The 26,321-nt window shown below is 37.5% G+C and overlaps 1 protein-coding gene across 2 annotated transcripts in view; it reads left to right on the top strand.

Annotated features, from left to right (window-relative positions):
• The window catches only part of PTPN9 (protein tyrosine phosphatase non-receptor type 9), an 87,955-nt gene that overhangs the window by 35,837 nt on the left and 25,797 nt on the right, over positions 1-26,321 (top strand). For both annotated transcript variants that reach the window (XM_073212202.1, XM_073212203.1), the window contains exons 5-7: positions 3,864-3,969; positions 20,350-20,460; positions 22,280-22,608. In XM_073212202.1, coding sequence (XP_073068303.1) covers positions 3,864-3,969; positions 20,350-20,460; positions 22,280-22,608 — 546 coding nt within the window. The remainder of the gene's footprint in view (positions 1-3,863; positions 3,970-20,349; positions 20,461-22,279; positions 22,609-26,321) is intronic.

Raw genomic sequence — 26,321 nt, 5'->3', positions numbered from 1 at the left:
TGTAACTTTCTACAGTCAATACCAATCAGTCCAACTAGGTCTAAGATTCCCGTTCCTTTGCTCTTGGCCAGGTCTGTCTGTCCCCTGCTATGTCGTCTTTCTGCCATGCTCCCTTTTTCCTTGCTCCTTGCCATTTATAGTTCGTTATTGCTTTGTACTTCATTGCCTTGTCGTCTGAGTTAGAAGTAATACTGTCAAGGATTGAGACCCTGAGACAGTGAGAGACAGCTGTGCACAGCTTTAGTTGTGCTGTGGACTTAAGAGAATGGTAATAGCCAAATGATTGTCTGAAGTGGCACTCTGTCTAGGTCGCTTGGTACTGCCTTGTTACTTTCATCATACTTAGGTTCTACTTTTGATGCTCAGTGGGAGATATATCTAAACCACACACAGCATTATTCTGAAAAAGAGAACTAAGGAGAGAGGACCAGTGGTCTTAGGGGCCCTGTGCTGCCCAATCAGAAGTGTGGAATTTCTCAGTTCATATTGCCTGTGATTGGCATCAGGCATAGTTTATAAAGGTGCAGTGGCCATAGCTTGCTCTTTCCATTGTGAATAATTGGACTGCACAGGAGGACCATACAGGTAAAAGTAATTAAAGCATTGTTTTCATGATGTCCATCCCTTTCTTAAAACGCTCAGTGATTCATTATTCAGAGGGTGCATGGAAGATAATGTGAACCCTTTTCTCTAAGCAAAATATTCTCACTAGTGAGTAGTAATTCTTGTTTTCACATGTTACCTTGAACCAGGATGGAAGAGAAAGAAACCCCTCCTTTTCACTAAATTTTGCCCTTTCTTTAAGGCCCAGGTTCTATGACTGGATCCCTCACCACTCCAACTTGTCATAAATAAAACTTTTATTGTGACTTTAATAGCAGTTATTACTAATACCGATCATTCTGTATTTTGTATCCATGGCCTTGTGATGTCACTTATCTTATGCTGTTGTTTTCTGCATCCACACTAGGTTGTAAGCTACATGAGGGCAGGGAGCCTTCTTTTTAACATTATGTAATGAAAAATTCCCAAATCTCCATAGGTGGAGAGGAAATGGTATCATAAACTTACACATACCCATGATCTGTCTTCTTAAGTGATCTGTAATCAATCTTGTTTCATTGATAGCCCTTTGCCCATACCCACCCTCAATTATTTTGAAACAAATGTCAGAAACTATGGTTGTGCTTTTTTTTTAATTATTAAAATATCATTGACATACGGTCATGATGGTTTTACGTAAACAACAATGGTTTCAGCATTCACCCATAGTAGCAAGTCCTTACCTCCTCCGCTACGGTCACTGCCTATCAATGTAGTAAGATGTTATACAGTCATTAATTGGCTTCTCCTTGCTGTACTGCCTTCAGGGACTATGTTTTAAAACTTCTTGGTGTTCCAGATAGCATTCAGCTCAGAGATCAAACTCAGTAAGGAAGCACTTATTCTTGTAGGAAATTAGTTATTATCGTAAACCTTATATTTTGTACCCAGAAAAGTGAAAATCCTATTACATTTGCATTCATTTCATATGCCTTCACAGGATGAGCAGTATATTTTTGGGAATATAGAACCTGCGTGGATATGCACCATAGCTTCTTTTTATTAAATTCGGTTTCCCCTGGCACTGACTTTTTGTTTCTTGTTCAGTTCCTTGCCACAGGCTGGAGCTGTGAGGGGAAAACCTATAATAATTCTTTGAATTTGGCCCTTGATGAGCTTATGGAGAAATGGCCTGGATTCTACTCAATAATTGTACCACACATTAGCATCTTTGATCCTGGTGAATCATAGTCTCTCTGAGGTCATGAAAAAAAAGATTGAAGATATAACTAACTAACCCATTAGGGACCATTTGAAACTCAGTCTTCTGGAAAAACTACATCAGAATTAGAAATGTTCAAAATGGTGCTTTTGGGTGCGTGCTTCTGCCTTGGATTTTGTTAAAAGGATGAAGATAAGGAGGCTTCTAGGATGTGGTGCAAAAAAATTTTAGCATACAAAGTAACATTGAGATTCTTGAAGAAAACTTTCTCAATTGATGTACAATTGTTTGACTGTTGTTGAAAACTGTTGGCCATCATTTGTAAATAGTCAAACAATTTATTCCTAAATTACCTTTTGGGTTTGCAGATCAGAAATAGGTAAAGATCTGCCTGGGCGGAAGAGTGCAACTTTGAGCAGTCTTTAGGCATTAAGGAGATGGGAATGAGGGATACTCTTCATACCCTCCTGTGTGTGTTCCTAACCTCAATCTGAGAGTAAGCTTACCACCTCTTAATTGTGTTCTTAAAATACTTTCCAAACACCGTTTGTAGGTTTGTTCTCTTTCTCCAAGTCATGAGAGGCAAATTTACCATCATTGAGCTTGTTTCCCACAGGTCTAAAGTATTTTCTTAATGGGCTTCCAGTCCACTGAATAGAACTCAGTGACCCTTTATTAGATACCTATCTACAAGCACTGTGCTCAGGATCATTGGGGGTAATGAGGTGAACAGAGCACATTTTTTCCTCTAGGAAAGAATCAGATGGCTACACAAATTGGAGTACTTTAAGAGCCCCAAGAAAAATCTGTAGGAAGATTTATGGGACTTCAGGGGATGAGGGGTACATTTGATTACAGTTACACAGAAGTCATGGAAAAGGTAACTTTTGAGTTGAATATAAACTGTTAGAGAATTTGGATAGATTCAGACACATCAGAGAAAACAGTTAAAATTTTCATAACCTAGATGTATAACTCTTCTTCCTTCATAACTCTGGAACATTCTTAACCTAGGAGCTTGGCACTTAATACATCTGGATAAATATGCATAAATAAGTATAGTTCCAATTCTGACATGCGGAGGTTTTCAACCACACGGCCAAGCGGTGTTCTGTGATTCAGCTCAGTCCTGACACTACCTGCTAGAGGCCATCAGACCCTACAGGTTAAGGGTTTCCAGTCCCACAAGTCGGGTCCCCCTCTCTTGCCCTTCAGATGTCAATGGCAAGTCCAGGTTGTCACCTGTGCATTTGACCAACAGGCTATAGATGGGAGGTTCCAACGACCCCCTCCATGGGTTCAGTAAATTTGCTAGAGTGGCTCACAGAACTGAGAAAAATTTCACTTATTGGATTACTGGTTTAGAACCAGCAATAGGATAGAACAAGGATAGTGAAAGCATCAAACAGCCAGATGAAAGGGATGCATAGGGCAAGGGATGGTGAAAGGGGCACAGCGCTCCCATGCCCGCTCTGAGAGGGCTGCTCTCTCAGCACATACACAGGTTCTCCCATTGGAAGCTGTCCTTCGGGTTTTTATGGAGGCTTCATCACATAGGTGTGATTGATTAAATCATTGGCAGTTGGTAATTGAAGTTAGTCTCTACACCCTTACCCTCTCTGTGGAGAGGATGGTGGTGACGGCTTGGTTGGTGGCGGTGAGGGATGATGATATGGATAAGACGGTGGGGACAGATGTGAGGGGGACCCTTTAATCACATGGTTGATTGATTGTTTTGGCAACTAGCCCCCATCCTTTGGTGATCTGGGGGCACTTCAGAAGTCACCTCATTAACGTAACAACAGACACCTTTATCTCTCTCTTCACTTTGGAAATTCCAAGAGTATTAAGAACTTTATGCCAGGAACAGGATTGAAGACCAAATGTATTACTTGTGATTATGAATACCAGTACTACAATAAGAATAGTAGATACCAAAGATAAGTCATCTTTTTGTATGACCAGATTTCAGGGAGGCAGTTATTTTGGTCCCAGATGTGTCCTATACTCTCTGTGTCTTTATTTTTGCCCTAGGCTTTCAACCTGCTTCATCCAACTTATTACTTATAAATGTTCTTGTTCAATGGTTGGTTTACAGCTTTGAAACTCAAAGGAATGGATTGGTGTTTATCTATGACATGTGTGGCTCTAATTATGCCAACTTTGAACTGGATCTTGGCAAGAAAGTCCTAAACCTTCTGAAGGTAAGGCTTTGAGATGGCTCTTTCGACTCTCCTTCCGTGCTTAGGGTATTTTTTTCTATTCTTTGGGAAATACAGGAGTGATATAAACTTAAGATATTATTGTGTTCAGTTTAAAGGTCACCTCTAAGTGATGACTGAATTTGCTCCCTCCAAACATGAAATGGTCTTAAAAGTAAATAGGGAGGAATTAAAATAAAAAAAGCACAGGAACATTCTGAGTCATAATAGTGGGACGTCCCTTTCCTAAGAGTTTTGTAGAATAAGAATTATGGAGGCATAGGTACGGCCAGTGCCTGTGAAAAATGTCACCTAGCCAGTAACGCCGGACGCTTTTGTCTTAATCTGGTCAGAAATATGTTTTACATTTTGACTCAGTACACACCAAGTATATGTACACTAAATATATATATACACATGTAGAATTATATACATAGATAGGTTCTTAATCTTTTCTCCCAAACTCTAAGGTCCAGAGATGTTTTTTGTTATTTTGAATGTTAAAAGATAATATGTATGCCACCTATAATGAAATACATTAGTATTTTTCCAATGAAATGTATTATTCATAATGAATAAAGAATAATAAAGGCTATAAGTGCCTAAGGCATTTCAGGTCAGATTTTGCTGCCCTGTGAATCTGCACCAAACTTACAAAAGAAAATTAAGGTTTCATAGCTCTTTAGATTTCAGAATATCAGGATAAGGGTACAGATGTGTGTGTACATATTTATAGAACAAAAAAGTTTTACAAAGCAAGTTTTACCCTACCTATGCAGAGTGCAGTCACTGTGATTATTCTACTAAACATTTAAAAGATATCGGTCATGACTACCAAATTAATTCAGGACCCACTGAGTGACAACCTGCCACAGCGTTGGAAAACATCGATCTAGGAGTCTGTGCCATCTTTGAGGACCTCGCTTGGGATTACTGTGGTGCTAGATATTTAGGAGTGTTTATTTGCTGTGACAGCTTTACAACAAAGAGGGGATTTTATTACATGTTGTTTTCTAGGACTTGTGTTTTTCACTCACTATTATATTACTAAAATTCCTATTGTGGCATGTAGCAGTGATTCATTCCTTTTTACTAATGGTTGAAGGATTCATACCTTTTAATTTGTCATCCGTTGATAGGTTTACCAGTGTATTCATCCACTCTTCCAGTAGTGGCTCCTTGTGGTGTTTCCTGATTTTTGAACAGAGCTGCTATTAACATTCATAATACATGTTTTCTGGTGCATGTATGCAAGAGTATCTCTAGGGCAGTATTTCTCAACCATTTCATTATTGCCTCACTAAGGACCCTTTTTTAGACTCCCCCCACTCCATTCCAACCATTCCTCTTTAATGAAATTTTAATACCACAGATGGTTTTGGGTGTATCTTTATGTACTGAATGTATATCTGTGATTTATATACAAAGAGTATGTTTGTGTGTGTGTGTGTGTGTGTGTCCATTCCCCACTCTTCCTCGAAACTAATTTCACCCGCTTGGGTTGATACCACCTCCATTGAGAATGCATGCTCTAGAATATACGTCTAGTAGACCTACTGGGTCATAAGGTCTGTGAAGATTCAACTTTTTAAGATAGTGTCCAGTTGTTTTCCAAAGTGGTCACACCCACCTGCTAATGTTTTTTGCATCTTAAATCCTTCCCTATTCCAAAGTCAGAAAAAAAAATGTATTAACTATTTCCTTTTTTCTACTGCTCTACCAGTTTCATCATATATATTAATTTTATTAGTTTATTTTTATTTTGGTAAAATATACATAATATGGTTTTAACCACTTTTTAATGTACAATTCAGTGGCATTAAGTAATTCACAATGCAGCTATCACCACTATCCATTTTCAGAACTATTTCATCATCCCAAACAGAAACTCTGGACCCATTAAGCAGTATCTCCCCATTACCTCCTTCCCCAGCTCCTGGTAAACCTGTTTTACTTTATGTTTCAATGAACTTGCCTATTGTACCTTCTCATCTAAGTGGGATCATGCAATATTTGCCCTTTTGTATCTGTTTTTCTCACATAGGATGTTTCCAAGATTATTCATCCATATTGTAGCATGTACCAGAATTTCATTCCTTCTTAAAGCTGAGTAATAATCTATTGTCCATATGTACCACATTTTGTTCATCTGTTCATCTGTTGGTAGACATTAGGTTGTTTGCAATTATTCTACTGCGAATGTTGGTGTACAAGCATCTGTTTGAGTTCCCGCTTTCCATTCTTTTGCGTATATACCTAGAGGTGGGACTGTTGGATCATTATTGTAATTCCACATTTAAGTTTTTGAGGAGGTGTTTTCTTTTAAAAAGTTGAAAGTTTTGTTTGTGTCATGTAAGACCTTAATCAATCTGGGGTTTATTTTTTTAAATATGGTATGAGATGTAGGAGTCTGCCTTATTTCCTGCATATGGATAGCTATTTTTTTCCAGTTTTACACATTAAGTAGTCCTTTCTTGCTACAGTTTAGACTTTCTATTTGTTAGTTTTTACAAAGTCATAATAAGCTGGTAGATTAATATACTGTAGACAATTAGCCATCTAACTATCTTTTTGTATTATTCAGGTTGTTTTCAGGTTTAAATAATGCTGTTATGGTGATGTTAGCTTTTCCTTTAAATTATTTTAAGAAGATATTTATAAGACTTGGATAATTTGGCTGAAGATCGTGGATATCCCTATTGCTCTCTTGTATATCACTAGGTTACCCTCCATAAAAGTGGGAAAAAATTAACATTGTCATCAAGTATGAGTATTTACTTCCTTGACCCATCTCAGCACTGCACTCTGTGATTTTTCCCTTTTTGAATTTAGGAATTCTAAAATGATATCTCTAATTTTTGTTTGTCTGTTGGAACTCCTTTAATGATGAAGTTCTATTTCTCTTACAAGTGTGCCTGTGTTGCTTGTGTGTCCTCCTTCATTTGCTTCAGAATGGATACTGTAGAAGTTCTGTCGTTGTTTTTGCTATATAAATTCAAAGGCTGGAATGAAGTCCTGTTGCTTTAGAACCTGTATTATGTTCTTATTAGGGACTTAGTTGCTCTTTCACTGGGAACAGATAAAATTTTAAACATGATCCCCCTATCATCTTCATTCTCATGAAAGTTGTGAATAGAAGCTTATCTTTAATGCACAGTCTCACACTCCAAATTTCTATTTACATGAATTTCCAGCATTTAGTATGTGATAAGGATTTAGGTAAAAAATATGACATTGGAATAAAAATACGAATTAATCTCTAAGTTGATCTGAGTAGGTTTTCCCCTTCTTGGTATATTTTTTAGGATTGATTGTCATCTTAAATTTTTAAATGTCATAACCTATTTTAGTTGCCATCATATGGACTCTTAACTTTTCAATTATTGTTTTAGATGAAACATTTAAATCAGATAATGGGATCTACCCCCCTGAAAGATAAACCTGTTTTCCTGATTATGAACTACATGGCTAAAATATATTTTAAAAATTCATTAGTGTAGACACTTATAAAGTAATAATTATTAACACTTACTGAATGTTTTGTATTCTGTTCTAAGCCCTTTTCATGCTTTAAAACTCATTTAATTCTGACATCACTCCTATGAGGGATGATGGCTATTACTATTACTGTCTCCACTTCACAGATCTAGAAATTTAGACCTAGATAACTTAAGAACTTGCAAAGGTAATACAACTAATAAATGACAGAGATAAGATATTACTTGTAATATCTTAGAGATTACCACCCCTTAGAGATTATCAATATAAAGAGCCTGGGGTATATACTTCCAGATTTTTTAAATGTGTGTGTGTGTATAATTTATGAGTATAGTTTATGATTTTTCTTTCTTCACAAATATATGGAGTTGTACTATATCCAGTAGTTGTAACAACTTGACATCTTTTACTTAATAGTGTATCATCATCTTTCTGTGTTAATACATACAGCTCTTACTTATTTTTTCCCTCACTTTTTTTAAATGGCTATAGAGTATTCCTTTTATTAATATATGAAGCAGAAAAAAATGAAGTTCATGCCTTTGTTTTGTATTTAAAGCATTTAGTTTTAGTAAGCATCATTTTACATACATTTTTGTATATTTGACCAATCATTTTGTATATATTGACCAATCATTTCCTCAGGATAAATTGCTATAAGCAGATTTGTAGGGTCAGAGTACAGACATTTAAAATTTAATAAATATTGCCAAATAGCCCTCTGAAATCTTAGTTCAAATTTATACTTCCCATCAACTGCTTTTTTATCAATCTCATCAACATTGATTTATTATTCAGATTTTTAGTCACATTCATGTTTTTATTGTCTTATTAAGAGCTTTAGCATATTTTCATATTTATCATCAGTATTTTAAAGTTTTCTTACAAACTTTAACCATTTTTCTACTGAAGTATTTATCTTACTGATTTATAAGACTCGTTATTAAGAATATTATGTGTTACCAGCATATTTTGTAGTTTATAATTTGTTTAGTTTTATGATGTATTTTGTCATATTACAGGTTTTCTTTATTTTTCATTATAATTTTTATATTCTATATTATACACAGTGTATTTCATAACATATCATATATGGTACATAATATTATAGATAAAATAATTTGCTTTCAAATAGTTGTCCTGGCAACATTTGCTAACTAATACATTTTTTCCTTGCTCACTTGCAGTAACACTTTAAATTCTTATATGGTAGGTTTGTCTCTTTCATGATTCCCTGTTCTTTCTACTGATCTAGCTATCTAGACCAACATATGCACTGTTTTATTTATTGTAGCTTTATAATAAAGTTTAACATACTGTAGGACAAGCTCCCTCATAAAGCTCCCTCATAATCTTTTTTTTCCTTTTTTGGGTCTGTCAGAAAAATCTTATTTGTTAACTTTTTTTTTTACTGAAGTATCATTGATAGTATTATGTTGGTTTCAAATATTCAACACAGCGGTTCAACAGTTGCCCATATTATTAAATCCTCATCCTTTGTAGTGCGGGAACGATCTATCACTGTAGTAAGATGTTACAGAATCATTAACTCCAGTCTCCATGCTGTCCTACCGTCCCCATGACCAACCTATATTGTGATTTCGAATCAGTGTGCCCCTTTATCCCCTTCCCCTCCCACCCTTTCCAATCCTTCCCCCTTGGTTACCACTAGTCCATTCTCAGTGTCTATGAGTCTACCGCTATTTTGTTCCTTGTATTTTGCTTTGTTTTTACACTGCACAAATAATATTGTTTGGTATTTGCCTTTCTCCACCTGGCTTATTTCATTGAGTGTCATACCCTCTAGATCCATCCATGCTGTTGCAAATGGCATGATTTCTTTTCTTTTTATTGTTGAGTAATACTCCATCATATATATAAAAGGCGCCACCCCTTCACCCATCCATCAGTTGATGAACACTTAGGCTGCCTCCTTATCTTGGCCATTGCAGGCAGGGCAGCAGCAAATCCTCATGCTCTTTTATTTCTAAAAGTTGTTATGACTGTTTTACACTTTTATTCTTTTACATAACTTTCATTTAAATTTCTACTGATACATGACGTGCATACTGAAAATGAACTTCTATAGCTAGTTATTTAAATTACAAAGGCAATTTAAAAAGCGATTCAAGGAAAACTCTTTCACCTCCTCCCATAGAAACCCTGGTGCTATTCCCCAGAGGTAACTACTTTTTTGAAATTATAAATCTGATGAGAGAAATTTTTTAAAAGGTAATCATTACCTGTTTATTAGATGAACCATAGAGACATTCAGTTAAGTTCTGGAAAATAAAAACACTCTGGGATTTTATTTGGATATAATGAATTAATAATTTAGTTGCATATTTGAATTTTGCCATCTTTATAGTGTTACTGGTGTTACCTTCTCCCATCCAGGAAAGCTATGCTTTTTATTAAAGTCTTTTCTATGTCTTTTAATTAAGTTTCAAAATTATTTTATTTATCCTACATCTTATAAAGTTTATTCCTAGGCTAAAAAAATGTACACATATGTGTAAAAACATAACAGACCCAACAATGATAAGTCATATGTTTTGTAACACCAGTGACTTAACAGGGAGAGAGAAATATAGAGAGTGAGATGGTTTGTGTGAGTGGTGTGTGTGTGCATGGTTATAAATCAGAGGTTTTTACTTTTATTATACTTTTATGCTGATTATTATTTGTAGGGGCTAATTTTTTTCATATTTATCTTTTTTTTTTTTTTTAGAGGGCATCTCTCATGTTTATTGACCAAATGGTTGTTAACAACAATAAAATTCTGTATAGGGGACTCAATGCACAATCATTAACCAACCCCAAGTCTAATTCTCAACAGTCTCCAATCTTCTGAAGCATAACGAACAAGTTCTTACATAGTGAATAAGTCCTTACATGGTGAACAGTGCAAGGGCAGTCATATCATAGAAACTTTCACTTTTGATCATGCATCATGAACTATAAACAATCAAATCAGATATGATTATTCATTTGATTTCTATACTTGATTTATATGTGAATCCCACATTTCTCCCTTATTATTATTATTATTATTATTTTTAATAAAATGCTGAAGTGGTAGGTAGATGCAAGATAAAGATAGAAAACATAGTTTAGTGCTGTAAGAGGGCAAATGTAGATGATCAGGTGTGTGCCTGTAGACTATGTGCTAATCCGAGCTAGACAAGGGCAACAAAACATCCACAGATGCACAAGATTTCTCTCAAAACAGGGGGTGTGAGGTTCTAAGCCTCACCTCTGTTGATCCCCAATTTCTCACCTGATGGCCCCCCTGCGACTGTGCCTGTCTTAGGTTGTTCCTCCCTTGAGGAATCTTACCCGTCTCTGGCTAACCAGTCATATTCCAGGGCCATACAGGGAAATGTAAAGTTGGTAAGTGAGAGAGAAGCCATATTCTTTGAAAAGGTTAGCTTTTTACTTCTTTGCAGATTTATGCCCTGTGGCTTCTATGCCCAGCCTTTGTCTTGAGGTATCTTTACCACTTGGAAGAATTATGATACTCGGTAATTTTCGATATGAGATATGAATTCTACTAAAGGGTTGTAATTAGGAAGGAGGAAGAAAAGCTATAGAGGTAGCAGATGGAAGAAAACATGGGAAGATTGATTATTTCTTTGACATATCTTCTTGTAGAGTAACATAAGCATGTATAGGTTTTAACAAACTACTAATTAAATTGCACACACACATTAACATAATCGGAATACAGCTACATAATAAAAGCAGACCTACAATTACCAGCCATATCCAGTGAAACCAAGAAAACCAGTTAAGTACCCTAGGCATTTGTGAAAACTTATCAATGATATGATGGATATTATCTAACTGAATTTGAATAGTTTGAGAAAAATCAGACAAATTAAAACAACACATTCCTGGGAACTATTCACATCCCATATGTTCTTTTAACAGTAGATAGTCTATAGTCGCATGATTTTGGAGTGCTGCAACTTGCACCTCTCCTAATTCTTGGTTGAGTTCCAACAGTATAGATCCAGTCAAATTTGTTGTTTTACTGTATGCACAGGCCAGCTTAGATATCTCCTTCTTCATTCCAATGGCAAGTCCAGGAACCGGTGGGGTGAATGCAGCTACAACTGCAACAGCGGATCTTTGTTGAAGTTTTTTGATGATCATCTTCTGGAATGACTCTTCCAGAGGGTGTTGATGTTAGAAGTTCTTCACATTGTATCTTTATTCGTTTTCTGGGTAGCCAAATTAGGCTTTGGTCCTCTGTATAAACACAAACAAACCCTTTGCCCACACTTTGATATGACCTTCATACCATTGTGAAGAACCTATTGGAGATCACCACACAGGAACTGCTTTTTTTTTATTAAGAGAAAGGAATATTATCAGAAAAATGTACTTCCATAGCTGATCATCTGACACCGTTTAAAAAATCAAAATAAGGATATGTAAAGCATGCATTAATCGTTGATTTGCAGTTAGTTTTATCCCATCAGGGAGTATTCCCCCTTTTCTTTCTCTCTTTTTTTTTTTTTCTTGTAATCATTAATCTACAATTACATGAAGAATATTATGTTTACCAGGCTCTCCCATACACCATGTCCCCCCAACAAACCCCATTTCAGTCACTCTCCATCAGCATAGCAAAATGTTGTAGAATCACTACTTGTCTTCTCTGTGTTGCACAGCCCTCCCCTTTATCCCACCACCCACATTATGCATGCGAAGCATACTACCCCCTTTCTTCTCCACCCCCCTTATCCCTCCCTACCCACCCATCCTCCCCAGTCCCTTTCTCTTAGATAACTGTCAGTCCATTCATGGGTTCTGTGATTCTGCTGCTGTTTTTGTTCCTTCAGTTTTTCCATTGTTCTTATACTCCACAGATGAGTGAAATCATTTGGTATTTGTCTTTCTCCGCTTGGCTTATTTCACTGAGCATAATACCCTCTAGCTCCATCCATGTTGCTGCAAATGGTAGGATTTGTTTTCTTCTTATGGCTGAATAATATTCCATTGTGTATATGTACCACATCTTCTTTATCCATTCATCTACTGATGGACACTTAGGTTGCTTCCATTTTTTGGCTATTGTAAATAGTGCTGTGATAAACATAGGGGTGCATCTGTCTTTTTCAAACTGGAGTGCTGCATTCTTAGCTAAATTCCTAGGAGTGGAATTCCTGGGTCAAATGGTAAGTCTATTTTGAGCATTTTGAGGAACCTCCATACTGCTTTCCACAATGGTTGAACTAATTTACATTCCCACCAGCAGTGTAGGAGGGTTCCCCTTTCTCCACAACCTCGCCAACATTTGTTGTTGTTTGTCTCTTAGATGGTAGCCATACTTACTGGTGTGAGGTGATATGTCATTGTGGTTTTAATTTGCATTTCTCTGATAACTAGCGATGTGGAGCATCTTTCCATGTGTCTGTTGGCCATCTGAATTTCTTTTCTGGAGAACTGTCTGTTCAGTTTCTCTGTCCATTTTTTAATTGGATTATTTGTTTTTTGTTTGTTGAGGTGGGTGAGCTCTTTATGTATTTTGGATATCAACCCTTTATCGGATCTGTCATTTACAAATATATTCTCCCATACTGTAGGGTTCCTTTTTGTTCTATTGATGGTGTCTTTTGCTGTACAGAAGCTTTTCAGCTTAACATAGTCCCACTTGTTCATTTTTGCTTTTGTTTTCCTTGCCCAGGGAGATATGTTCAAGAAGAGGTCACTCATGTTTATGTCTAAGAGATTTTTGCCTATGTTTTTTCTAAGAGTTTTATGGTTTCATGACTTACATTCAGGTCTTTGATCCATTTCGAATTTACTTTTGTGTATGGGGTTAGATAGTGATCCAGTTTCATTCTCTTACATGTAGCTGTCCAGTTTTGCCAGCACCATCTGTTGAAGAGACTGTCATTTCCCCATTGTATGTCCATGGCTCCTTTATCAAATATTAATTGACCATATATGTTTGGGTTAATGTCTGGAGTCTCTAATCTGTTCCACTGGTCTGTGGCTCTGTTCTTATGCCAGTACCAAATTGTCTTGATTTACCCTAGGTCTAGGAATTTACCCTAAGAATGGCTTTGTAGTAGAGCTTGAAGTTGGGGAGTGAGATCCCCCTACTTTATTCTTCTTTTTCAGGATTGCTTTGGCTATTCGGGGTCTTTGGTGTTTCCATATGAATTTTTGAACTATTTGTTCCAGTTCGTTGAAGAATGTTCCTGGAAACTTGTTATGGATTGCATCAAATCTGTATATTGCTTTGGGAAGGAAGGCCATTTTGATGATATTAATTCCTCCTAGCCAAGAGCATGGGATGAGTTTCCATTTGTTAGTGTCCTCTTTAATTTCTCTTAAGAGTGTCTTGTAGTTTTCAGGGTATAGGTCTTTCACTTCTTTGGGTAGGTTTATTCCTAGGTATTTTATTCTTTTTGATGCAATTGTGAATAGAGTTCTTTTCCTGATTTCTCTTTCTATTGGTTCATTGTTAGTGTATAGGAAAGCCACAAATTTCTGTGTGTTAATTTTGTATCCTGCAACTTTGCTGTATTCCGATATCAGTTCTAGTAGTTTTGGAGTGGAGTCCTTAGGGTTTTTTATGTACAATATCATGTCATCTGCAAATAGTGGCAGTTTAACTTCTTCTTTACCTACCTGGATTCCTTCTATTTCTTTGTTTTGTCTGATTGCCATGGCTAGGACCTCCAGTACTATGTTGAATAAAAGTGGGGAGAGTGGGCATTCCTGTCTTGTTCCCGATCTTAGGTGAAAAGCTTTCAGCTTCTCGCTGTTAAGTATGATGTTGGCTGTGGGTTTGTCATATATGGCCTTTATTATGTTTAGGTACTTGCCCTCTATACGCATTTTGCTGAGAGTTTTTATCATGAATGGATGTTGAATTTTGTCAAATGCTTTTTCAGCATCTATGGAGATGATCATGTGGTTTTTGTCTTCCTTTCTGTTTATGTGGTGGATGATGTTGATGGATTTTCGAATGTTGTACCATCCTTGCATCCCTGAGATGAATCCCACTTGGTCATGGTGTGTGATCCTTTTGATATATTCTTGAATTCAGTTTGCTAATATTTTGTTGAGTATTTTTGCATCTACGTTCATTAGGGATATTGGTCTGTAATTTTCTTTTTTGGTGGGGTCTTTGCCTGGTTTTGGTATTAGGGTGATGTTGGCTTCATAGAATGAGTTTGAAAGGATTCCCTCCTCTTCTATTTTTTTGGAAAACTTTAAGGAGATTGGGTATTATGTCTTCTCTGTATGTCTGATAAAATTCCGAGGTAAATCTGTCTGGCCCAGGGGTTTTGTTCTTCGGTAGTTTTTTTATTACCGTTTCAATTTCTTTGCTCGTAATTGGTTTGTTTAACTTCTGTGTTTCTTCCTTCGTCAATCTTGGAAGGTTGTATTTTTCTAGGAAGTTGCCAATTTCTTCTAGGTTTTCCAGCTTGTTAGCATATAGGTTTTCATAGTAGTCTTTGATAATTCTTTGTATTTCTGTGGAGTCTGTCGTGATTTTTTCATTCTCATTTCTGATTCTGTTGATGTTTGTTGATCTTCTTTTTCTCTTAATAAGTTTGGCTAGAGGCTTATCTATTTTGTTTATTTTCTCAAAGAACCAGCTCTTGCTTTCCTTTTTTCTATTATTTTATTCTTCTCAATTTTGTTTGTTTCTTCTCTGATCTTTCTTATGTCCCTCCTTCTGCTGACTTTAGGCCTCTTTTGTTCTTCTTTTTCCAGTTCTGATAATTGTGATGTTAGACTATTCATTTGGGATTGTTCTTCCTTCTTAAAGTGTGCCTGGATCGCTATATACTTTCCTCTTAAGACTGCTTTTGCTGCGTCCCACAGAAGTTGGGGCTTTGTGTTGTTGTTGTCATTTGTTTCCATATATTCCTTGATCTCTACTTCAATTTGTTCATTGATCCATTGATTATTTAGGAGCATGTTGTTAAGCCTCCATGTGTTTGAGCCTTTTTGCTTTCTCTGTACAATTTATTTCTAGTTTTATATCTTTGTGGTCTGAAAAGTTTGTTGTTAGAATTTCAATCTTTTTAAATTTACTGAGGCTCTTTTTGTGGCCTAGTATGTGGTCTATTCTGGAGAATGTTCCATGTGCACTTGAGAAGAATGTGTATCCTGTTGCTTTTGGATGTGGAGTTCCGTAGATGTCTGTTAGGTCCATCTGTTCTAGTGTGTTGTTCAGTGCCTCTGTGTCCTTACTTATTTTCTGTCTGGTGGATCTGTCCTTTGGAGTGAGTGGTGTGTTGAAGTCTCCTAAAATGAATGCATTGCATTCTATTTCCTCCTTTAATTCTGTTAGTATTTGTTTCACATATGCTGGTGCTCCTGTGTTGGGTGCATATATATATTTATAATGGTTGTATCCTCTTGTTGGACTGAGCCCTTTATCATTATGTAATGTCCTTCTTTATCTCTTGTTACTTTCTTTGTTTTGAAGTCTATTTTGTCTGATATTAGTACTGCAACACCTGCTTTCTTCTCTCTGTTGTTTGCCTGAAATATGTTTTTCCATCCCTTAGTCTGTGCATGTCTTTGAGTTTAAGGTGAATTTCTTGTAAGCAGCATATAGATGGGTCTTGCTTTTTTATCCATTTTATTACTCTGTGTCTTTTGATTGGTGCATTAAGTCCATTTACATTTAGGGTGACTATTGAAAGATATGTACTTATTGCCATTGCAGGCGTTAGATTCGTGTTTACCAAAGGTTCAAGGTTAGCTTCTTTAGTATCTTACTGCCTAAGTTAGCTCACTTATTGAGCTGTTATATACACTGTCTGGAGATTCTTTTCTTCTCTCCCTTCTTATTCCTACTCCTTCATTTTTTATATGTTGGTTGTTTTATTCTGTGCTCTTTTGTGTTTTCTTTAACTGCTTTTAGTGGGTATTTGATTTTATTTTTTGCCTTTAGTTAGTATTTGGTTGGTCTGCTTTCTTTGCTGTGATTTTATTTTCTCTGGTGACATCTGTTTAGTCTTAGGAGTGCTCCCGTCTAGAATGGTCCCTCTAGAATACTCTGTAGAGCTGGTTTGTGGAATGAAAATTCCCTCAACTTTTGCTTTTCTGGGAATTGTTTAATCCCTCCTTCGTATTTAAATGATAATCGTGCTGAATATAGTATTCTTGGTTCAAGGCCCTTCTGTTTTCGTTGCATTCAATATATCATGCCATTCTTTTGTGGCCTGTAAGGCTTCTGTTGAGAAGTCTGATGATAGCCTGATGGGTTTTCCTTTATAGGTGACCATTTTCTCTCTAGCTGCCTTTAAAACTGTGTCCTTGTCCTTGATCTTTGCCATTTTAATTATTATGTGCCTTGGTGTTGTCCTCCTTGGGTCCTTCTGTTGGGAGTTCTGTGTATTTCTGTGGTCTGTTCGATTATTTCCTCCCCCAGTTTGGGGAAGTTTTCAGCAATTATTTCTTCAAAGACACTTTCTATCCCTTTCTCTCTCTCTCTCTTCTTCTTCTTCTTCTGGTACCCCTACAATACGGATATTGTTCCTTTTGGATTGGTCACACAGTTCTCTTAATATTGTTTCATTCCTGGAGATCCTTTTATCTCTGTGTCAGCTTTTATGCGTTCCTGTTCTCTGGTTTCCGTTCCATCAGTGTCCTCTTGCATCTTATCCATTCTGCTTATAAATCCTTCCACAGATTGTTTCACTTCTGTAATCTCCCTCCGAACATCTGTGATCTCCCTCCAGATGTCTGTAATCTGCCTCCGGACTTCAACCCTTAGCTCTTGTATATTTCTCTGCATCTCCATCAGCATGTTTATGAGTTTTATTTTGAATTCTTTTTCACAAAGACTGGTTAGGTCTGTCTCCTCAGGTGTTGTCGCTGTAATCTTTGTCTGCCTCAAATTTTGCCTTTTCATGGCAATAGAGATAGTTTGCAGAGCCGGCACAAGTGCTGGCTGGAAGAACTTCCCTTCTTATCGGTTTGTGGCCTTCCTCTCCCGGGAGAACAGAGACCTCTAGTGGCTTGTGCTGGGCAGCTGTGCGCAGATGGGGCTTCTGATTCTTGCCCGGCTGCTACGGCGTTTATCTCTGCTGTTGATGTGGGCCTGGCCTGCCTCGGGCTGCTGCTCTGATATGGTGGACCCACATTGGAGGGGGAACGGCCAGGAGGCTGTTTATCTCCATGAGGGGCCTCTGAGCTGCCAGTTTATCCAGGGGTTTAGGGTGCCCGTAGTTCCCTGCTGCTGGACTAAGTGTCCCAGGACGCTTCCGTCCGGCTGTGGGGTCCCTGTCCCTTTAATACTTCCTTAAAGCTCTCGCTTTTCTGTGTTCCCGGGGCACGGGCTGCAGGGACCCACTCACAGGTCTTACTGTCCTGTTTCCCTAGTATCCAGGACCCCATGCATGCACTGTGTCTGCGTTCTGGTGCAGATGGCTGGGCCTGGCTATTTAGCAGTCCTGGGCTCCCTCTCCCTCCCCGCTCTGACTCCTCTCCTCCCCCCGGGAGCTGGGGTGTCAGGCGCTAAGGTCCCGCCAGGCCGGGGCTTGTATCTTACTCCCTTCATGAGGCACTGGGTTCTCGCAGTTGTGGATGTGGTCTGGGTGTTGTCCTGTGTCTTCTGGTCTGTCTTTTAGGAAGAGTTGTCTTTGTTGTATTTTCAAAAATATATGTGGTTTTGGGAGGAGATTTCCACTGCTCTACTCATGCCGTCATCTTGACTCCACGCTTATTTATCTTTTATACTTTAAAATACTATTATAACACGAACTCATTGTAGAAAATTTTGAACAGCTCAGACCAGTATAAAGAAAAAAGATTGCCTTTGATATTACCATGCAAAAATAAACACTGTTGATATTTTGATTTATGGCACTTTCTTCTGGATATATTTGAGTATGACCTTAATTGTATTAATAGAATTTCAGTATATTATCTCCAACAACTATATTTTATGAACATATAATTGAATAATAATCTATTCTGTATTTACTATTTTGGATTTCTATGTTGGATTTTTTTCCCATTTGTTATCATAAACAATTTTTTCAGGAAACTTTTATATCCATATCTTTTCACAGTGATTCGCTTGAAAGCAGATTTCTAAAAGTAGACGTACTAGGGCAAAGGATGTAAACATTTTTTTAAGGTTTTAGAAGTAACACCAAGTTTTTTTTGTTTTTTGTTTTTTGGTGTCATTCATACACAATCACATGAGCAACATTGTCGTTACTAGATTCCCCCCATTATCAAGACCCCACCACTACCCCACTACAGTCACTGTCCATCAGTGTAGTTAAGATGCTCTATAGAGTCACTACTTGTTTTCTCTGTGCTAACTGCCTTCCCCATGCCCACTCCCCCAACATTATGTATGCAAATCGTAATGCCCCTTATTCCCCTTCTCTCTCCCTTCCCACCCACCCTCCCCAGTCCCTTTCCCTTTGGCAACCATTAGTCCATTCTTGGGTTCTGTGAGTCGGCTGCTATTTTTTTCCTTCAGTATGTGCTTTGTTCCTATACTTCACGAATGAGTGAAATCATTTGATACTTGTCTTTCTCTGCCCGGCTTATTTCACTGAGCATAATACCCTCTAGCTCCATTCATGTTGTTGCAAATGGTAGGATTTGTTTTCTTCTTACGGCTGAATAATATTCCATTGTGTATATGTACCACATCTTCTTTACCCATTCATCTACTGATGGACATTTAGGTTGCTTCCATTTCTTGGTTATTGTAAATAGTGCTACGAAAAACATAGGGGTACATCTGTCTTTTTCAAACTGGTCTCCTGCATTCTTGGGGTAAATTCCTAGGAGTGAAATTCCTGCGTCAAATGGTAATTCTATTTTTAGTTTTTTGAGGAACCTCCATACTGCTTTCCACAATGGTTGAACTAATTTACATTCCTACCAGCAGTGTAGGAGGGTTCCCCTTTCTCTGCATCCTCGCCAGCATTTGTTGTTCCTAGTCTTTTCTACATTGGCCATCCTAACTGGTATGAGGTGATATCTCATTGTGGTTTTAATTTGTATTTCTCTGATGATTAGTGATTTGGAACATCTTTCCATGTGCCTGTTGGCCATCTGAATTTCTAGTAATACAAAGTTTTATAGGAAATAAAATGTGAGGCGAATGTGCTAACTGCTATACTATGGAAATGGGACGGTATAGAAAAATGTGAAGAATAAAGTTAAAATGACTCATAATCCCACTTATCAAAGATAAACTCTATTGAACTTTCGATATATAGTTTTTCACACTCTTTTTTTTTCTCTGTGAAAATATATATGTGGTGTGTAAATTTTTATAGCCATGAGAAGGGATGGAATATTGAGAAACTAAATGAGGTGTGGATTAAGATCGAATAACTTCATTCTTATGCTCTGTCCAGATCAGGAGGCTCCTTTCTTTTACACCTCATTTGCCCTGTGCTCACGAGATCTTATTTATTGATTAAATAAATAAATGAAGAGATGGGCAAAAAAACCTGATAATAAATATACAGATATCAGAATAATAGAAAAATGAGAGAAAACTTTCTTTCATGTTTATTTATGATTTAATTGTAAGTTCTCATAAGCAGAAGTTGATGATATACACATGTATGCTTATAAGAAAAGTTAGAAAAGTATTTGATCCGTAAGGCTTATGTCAACAAGTGTGTAATGTAAAGGTAGATCTTATTTTAAAGGTAAATCAGCTTTTAATGTATTTCTTTTTAACCACTTTTTCTCTAGCTACTGAAGTGAAACCTGATTAGGCGGTAGGCTCTACCCCTACTGGGTAAGAATCGGGAGACGAACAGAAAACCTAAACGCTGGGCTTGAACAGTCACAGATGCCATCAGGGCTGTTGCCGGGCCCTGTCTGGTATCTTTAAATCCTCCTATGTGTTCTCCACAGGGAGCATTTCCAGCTCGTTTGAAGAAAGTGTTGATTGTGGGAGCGCCCATATGGTTCCGAGTGCCCTATTCCATCATCAGCCTCCTGCTGAAGGACAAAGTCCGGGAAAGGGTAAGACATGCTAGCTTTATTTTATTTGGAGGTATATAGATACATTCCCATCTCTATGGTTGAAATCTGTCAATTAATTTTCTACCTTCAAAAAAAATCCTGCTGGCTTGTCTCCTAGAGCACTTTGTGTTTCTGTTAGTACATTCACTTATATTCTCTGCTATATTCTTTACTCAGCTCAGTACAGGCTGCCTCTCTTACTGTATTAGTAAGTTCTTTGAAGTTGGGAACTAGACATAGTTTGTCTGGCACTCACCCTCCATAGCACCTTTCGCAAAGATAGTACTGAAGGAATGGGTCCTGTGGGGAACGTAGGGATAACCACTAGTTCCGAAATTTAGGCTAGAGGCATACAGGCCTTTAATATTTAACAACTTCTAATATAAGTGCATTAGTTGACCTGGTGTTTAAATTTGTTCAATTGGAAATACCATTCAGTCCCTTTGACCAGCAGGATGGCGGAGGAAAGCCTCTCACTCTCACTCCTGTCATTCTCTCTTGAAACAGCTTGTTCCTGACTTCAAATATTTGTCAAAAATTATCTTAATTCTGTTATCCCCTGAGTGCGCCAGGACTAAAAGATGATCTCATTCATTCATTCAGTCATTCATTCATTCCTCACCCTTGAAAGAAAGGGCATTTGAAACACATAATAAGGTAATAAAGTTGTTGTGAAATAGTATCAGAGACTTTTGTAGTGTAGGATTATGAGGTTATATTAATAATTACAATGCAGATCTTTATAGCTGAGGCACCTTGGGTTAGAGAGGGAAAACTGAAGATGTTTGCCTTTGTAGAACTACTTAGGACCTAATGACTCAGAATAGGAGAGGTTTTCCTGTGATAATATGATAACTCCTTAGGCAAGTTCTTGCACTTGAGTTATATACAAGTATAAGTGCATGTATAAACTCAAAAGATACTATAAAATATATTCATAGATTTTATATATAAGTTCCCTTATTATAAATAAAAATATTAAAAATTGAGTGAGGTAGTCCTTCCTCTCAAGGAGCTCATGCTTCTGACTGAGAACACAGAGATATGCGCAGAGTGCTACAGCGCTACGGGAGCAGAGAGGAGAATACTGCCTCAGGCAGGCAGGGACGGCTTTGTGGAAGAGGTGAGCTGTATATCAGCTGGTCCTTGGGGAGGCTGAGGAGGGAAAGCGGCATTCCGGGAAGAGGCGACAGCAAGAAGACAGCATTCCCATTCCACACAGATTCCACGGAGAACCAGCTCTACTGATTTAGTCTAGCATGGTTGTGTCCATGCAGAGAACAAAATTTGGTGCTATGTTTACTTCTCTAGCATTTTTCCTGGGCTCCCCTGCTTCTGGGTAGCCTACCTGTCTTGCTTAATAGAACCTACTTTGAGAAAATCCATACCAAGATGTGAGTAAAGCACAAGCTAACAGGCTTAGAATTGTTTGCTTTAGTATGGAGGTGACAAAAAAAACCACTACCTATCCATTCTTAGTCCAAAAGGTAAATACCTGAAGGAGATAGTGTCAGGAAGCTCTGTATAAAGCTTTTGGTACATTGTAGTTCCTTTCAAAAGGTTTGTAAGAGGACCCCTAATTCCAGAAGTGAATTTGATACACATCCTGGGGAGTCATTCCTTTGGGAAAAGGAAATTCATAGGACTTCAATCCCAGGCAGATGAAATGCACTCTACGTCTCTTACAAGTATACCAACTATTTCAAGCAAATCTCATCCTGTTCTCCAAACCTAATAAAAGCACATTTGTTCTTTACCTTCACTATCTATATGCCCCCCTCAACCCCATGTACTCACATGGTTCTTTCTGGCCTTCTAGATTCAGATTTTAAAGACATCTGAGGTCACACAGCACCTGCCCAGGGAGTGCCTTCCAGAAAATCTGGGTGGGTACATCAAAATTGACCTCGCCACTTGGAATTTCCAGTTCCTACCACAGATGAATGGCCACCCAGATCCCTTTGATGAGATCATCCTATTCTCCCTCCCTCCTGCCTTTGACTGGGACTCGGTGCATGTTCCAGGTCCTCATGCCATGACCATCCAAGAATTGATGGACTATGTTAGCACCAGGCAAAAGCGGGGGATATATGAAGAGTATGAAGACATCCGTCGTGAGAGCCCTGTTGGCACTTTCCACTGTTCCATGTAAGTAGGAAAGGTTTGGGCCAAGATCGGTCATCCGCTGATCACACCTCTGGTAACAGCTGAGTCTCTGTTGTCCAGAGATCCCTCTTGCTTCGGTGCTTGTTGGCAACATCCTATGTTCTGACATTTCTGAAGATCTTTGGTATCAATAAGGGAACCCTGTAATAACAGACACTGTTTTTTGATATTATATGAAAATGCAAGTGTTTTTAGGAAACAACCCCCAAAACATAGACTTTCTATTCCTGTCTTCACTATGATCTCTGGTCCTTTCATTTGTGCAGTTTCTCCATAGAGCATTTATAGTATAACATTGTTTTCCAAGGGGGAGTGGTTCTGGTGCATTTAATGTAATCCAGTCAGTGCAACATCTTCCTGTGTTGACAGATAGTAACTGCATTAGAGGGGGTAAGGATTGAAGAATATTGGTAACTGTTGAACCACTGTGTTGTAACTAGTGTACGATTGTATATCAACTATACTTCAATTAAAAAAAGCAAAAATAAATAAATACATATATAAATATGTAAATAAAATAATCCAGTCAATAAGAGAAGAGTTGCCTCTTAGGAATTTAGCCTTGTGGGATTTCCTTCTAACCACATCCTACCACAAAACCATCTAGTTTATAACTAGTTCATAACTACTTGATAACTATTGTTGACAGAGCATAGTTCATTCCTTTCAGTCCATTCTTGGGTTCTGTGATTCTGCTGCTGTTTTGTTCCTTCAGTTTTTCCTTTGTTCTTATACTGCACAGATGAGTGAAATCATTTGGTACTTGTCTTTCTCTGCCTGGCTTATTTCACTGAGCATAATACCCTCCAGCTCCATCCATGTTGTTGCAAATGGTAGGATTTGTTTTCGTCTTACGGCTGAATAATATTCCATTGTGTATATGTACCACATCTTATTTATTGATTCATCTACTGATGGACACTTAGGTTGCATCCATTTCTTGGCTATTGTAAATAGTGCTGCAATAAACATAGGCATGCATCTCTTTTTCAAACTGGGCTGCTGCATTCTTAGGGTAAATTCCTAGAAGTAGAATTCCTGGGTCAAATGGTATTTCTATTTTGAGCTTTTTGAGGAACCTCCATACTGCTTTCCACAGTGGTTGAACTAATTTACATTCCCACCAGCGGTGTAGGAGGGTTCCCCTTTCTCCACATCCTTGCCAACATTTGTTGTTGTTTGTCTTTTGGATAGTGGCCATCCTAACTGATGTGAGGTGATATCTCATTGTGGTTTTAATTTGCATTTCTCTGATGACTAGTGATGTGGAGCGTCTTCCCATGTGCCTCTTGGCCATCTGAATTTCTTCTTTGGAGAAGTATCTGTTCAAATCCTCTGCCCATTTTTTAATTGGGTTATTTGCTTTTTGTTTGTTGAGGTGCATGAGCTCTTTGTATATTATGGATATCAACCCCTTATTGCGTATGTAATTTATGAATATGTTCTCCCATACTGTAGGATGCCTTTTTGTTCTATTGATGGTGTCCTTTGCTGTAGAGAAGCTTTTTAGTTTGATATAGTCTCACTTGTTCATTTTTACTTTTGTTTCCCTTGCCAGTGGAGATATATTCATGAGGAAGTTGCTCATGTTTATATTCAAGAGTTTTCCCTATATTTTCTTATAAGAGTTTTATGGTTTCATGACTTACATTCAGGTCTTTGATCCATTTTGACTTTGCTTTTGTGTATGGGGTTAGACAGTGATCCAGTTTCATTCTCTTACATGTAGCTGTCCAGTTTTTCCAACACCAGCTGTTGAAGAGGCTGTCATTTCCCCATTTGTATGTCCATGGCTCCTTTATCATATATTAATTGTCCATATATGCTTGGGTAAATATCTGGAATCTCTATTCTGTTGCACTGCTCTGTGGGTCTGTTCTTGTGCCAGTGCCACATTGTCTTGGTTATTGTGGCTTTGTAGTAGAGCTTGAAGTCAGGGAGTGTAATTCCGCCTGCTTTATTCTTCCTTCTCAGGGTTGCTTTGGCTATTCGGGGTCTTTTATCATTCCATACGAATTTTAAGAACTATTTGCTTTAGTTAATTGAAGAATGCTGTCAGTATTTTGATAGGAATTGAATTGAATCTGTAGATTGCTTTGGGCAGGATGGTCATTTTGACAATATTAATTCTTCCTACCCAAGAGCATGGAATGAATTTCCATTTGTTAGTGTCCTCTTTAATTTCTCTTAAGAGTGTCTTGTAGTTTTTAGGGTATAGGTCTTTCACTTCCCTGGTCAGGTTTATGCCTAGGTATTTTATCCTTTTATATGCAATTGTGAACGGAATTGTTTTCCCGATTTCTCTTTCTGCTAGTTCATCATTAGTGTGGGAATGTGACAGATTTCTGTGTATTAATTTTGTATCCTGCAACTTTGCTGAATTCAGATATTAGTTCCAGCAATTTTTGAGTGGATTCTTTAGGGTTTTTTATGTACAGTATCATGTTGTCTGCAAACAGTGACACTTTGACTTCTTCCTTACCAATCTGGATGCCATTTATTTCTTTGTGTTGTCTGATTGCCGTGGCTAGGACCTCCAGTAGTGTGTTGAATAAAATCAGGGAGAGTGGGCATCCCTGTCTTGTTCCCGATCTTACAGGAAAATTTATCAGGTTCTCACTGTTAAGTATAATGTTGGCTGTGGGTTTATCATATATGGCCTTTATTATGTTGAGGTACTTGCCCTGTATACCCACTTTGTTGAGAGTTTTTATCATGAATGGATGTTTAATTTTCTTGAGTGCTTTTTCAACATCTATGGAAATGATTACGTGGTTTTTGTCCTTTTTGTTGATGTAGTGGATGATTTTGATGGATTTTCGAGTATTGTACCATCCTTGCATCCCTGGGATGAATCCCACTTAATCATGTTGTACAATCCTCTTGATGCATTTTTGAATTCGGTTTGCTAATATTTTGTTGAGTATTTTTGCATCTGTGTTCATCAGGGATATTGGTCTGTGATTTTCTTTTGTGTGGTGTCTTTGCCTGGTTTTGGTATTAAAGTGATACTGGCTTCATGGAATGAGTTTGGAAGTAATCTCTCGTCTTCCATTTTTTGGAAACCTTTAAGGAGAATGGGTAGTATGTCTTCTCTAAATGTTTGATAAAATTCAGCGGTGAATCCTTTTGGTACGGGGCTTTTGTTCTTGGGTAGTTTTTTGATTACCGATTAAATTTCATTGCTTGTAATTGGTCTGTTTAGTTTTTCAGTTTCTTCCTGGGTCAGTCTTGGAAGGTTGTATTTTTCTAGAAAGTTGTCCATTTCTTCTAGGTTATCCAGTTTTTTAGCATATAGATTTTCATAGTATTCTCTAATAATTCTTTGTATTTCTGTGGTGTCTGTAGTGATTTTTCATTTCTCATTTCCTATTCTGTTTATGTGTGTAGACTCTCTTTTTTTCTTAATAAGTCTGGCCTGAGGTTTATCTATTTTGTTTGTTTTCTCACAGAACCAGCTCTTGGTTTCATTGATTTCTTTCTATTTTTTTTATTCTTCTCAATTTTATTTATTTCTTCTCTGATCTTTATTATGTCCCTCCTTCTGCTGACTTTGGGCTTTGTTTGTTTTTCTTTTTCTGGTTTCAATAATTGTGAATTTAGACTATTCATTTGGGATTGTTCTTCCTTCTTTAAATAGGTGTAGATTGCTATATACTTCCCTCTTAGAACTGCCTTTGCTGCATCCCACAGAA

The sequence above is a fragment of the Manis javanica genome, chromosome 8, assembly GCF_040802235.1.
Source record: "Manis javanica isolate MJ-LG chromosome 8, MJ_LKY, whole genome shotgun sequence".
In the NCBI taxonomy this organism is placed as follows: domain Eukaryota; kingdom Metazoa; phylum Chordata; class Mammalia; order Pholidota; family Manidae; genus Manis; species Manis javanica.
Note: the sequence above shows the minus strand (reverse complement) of the source record. Positions and strands in the feature narration are given on the sequence as shown.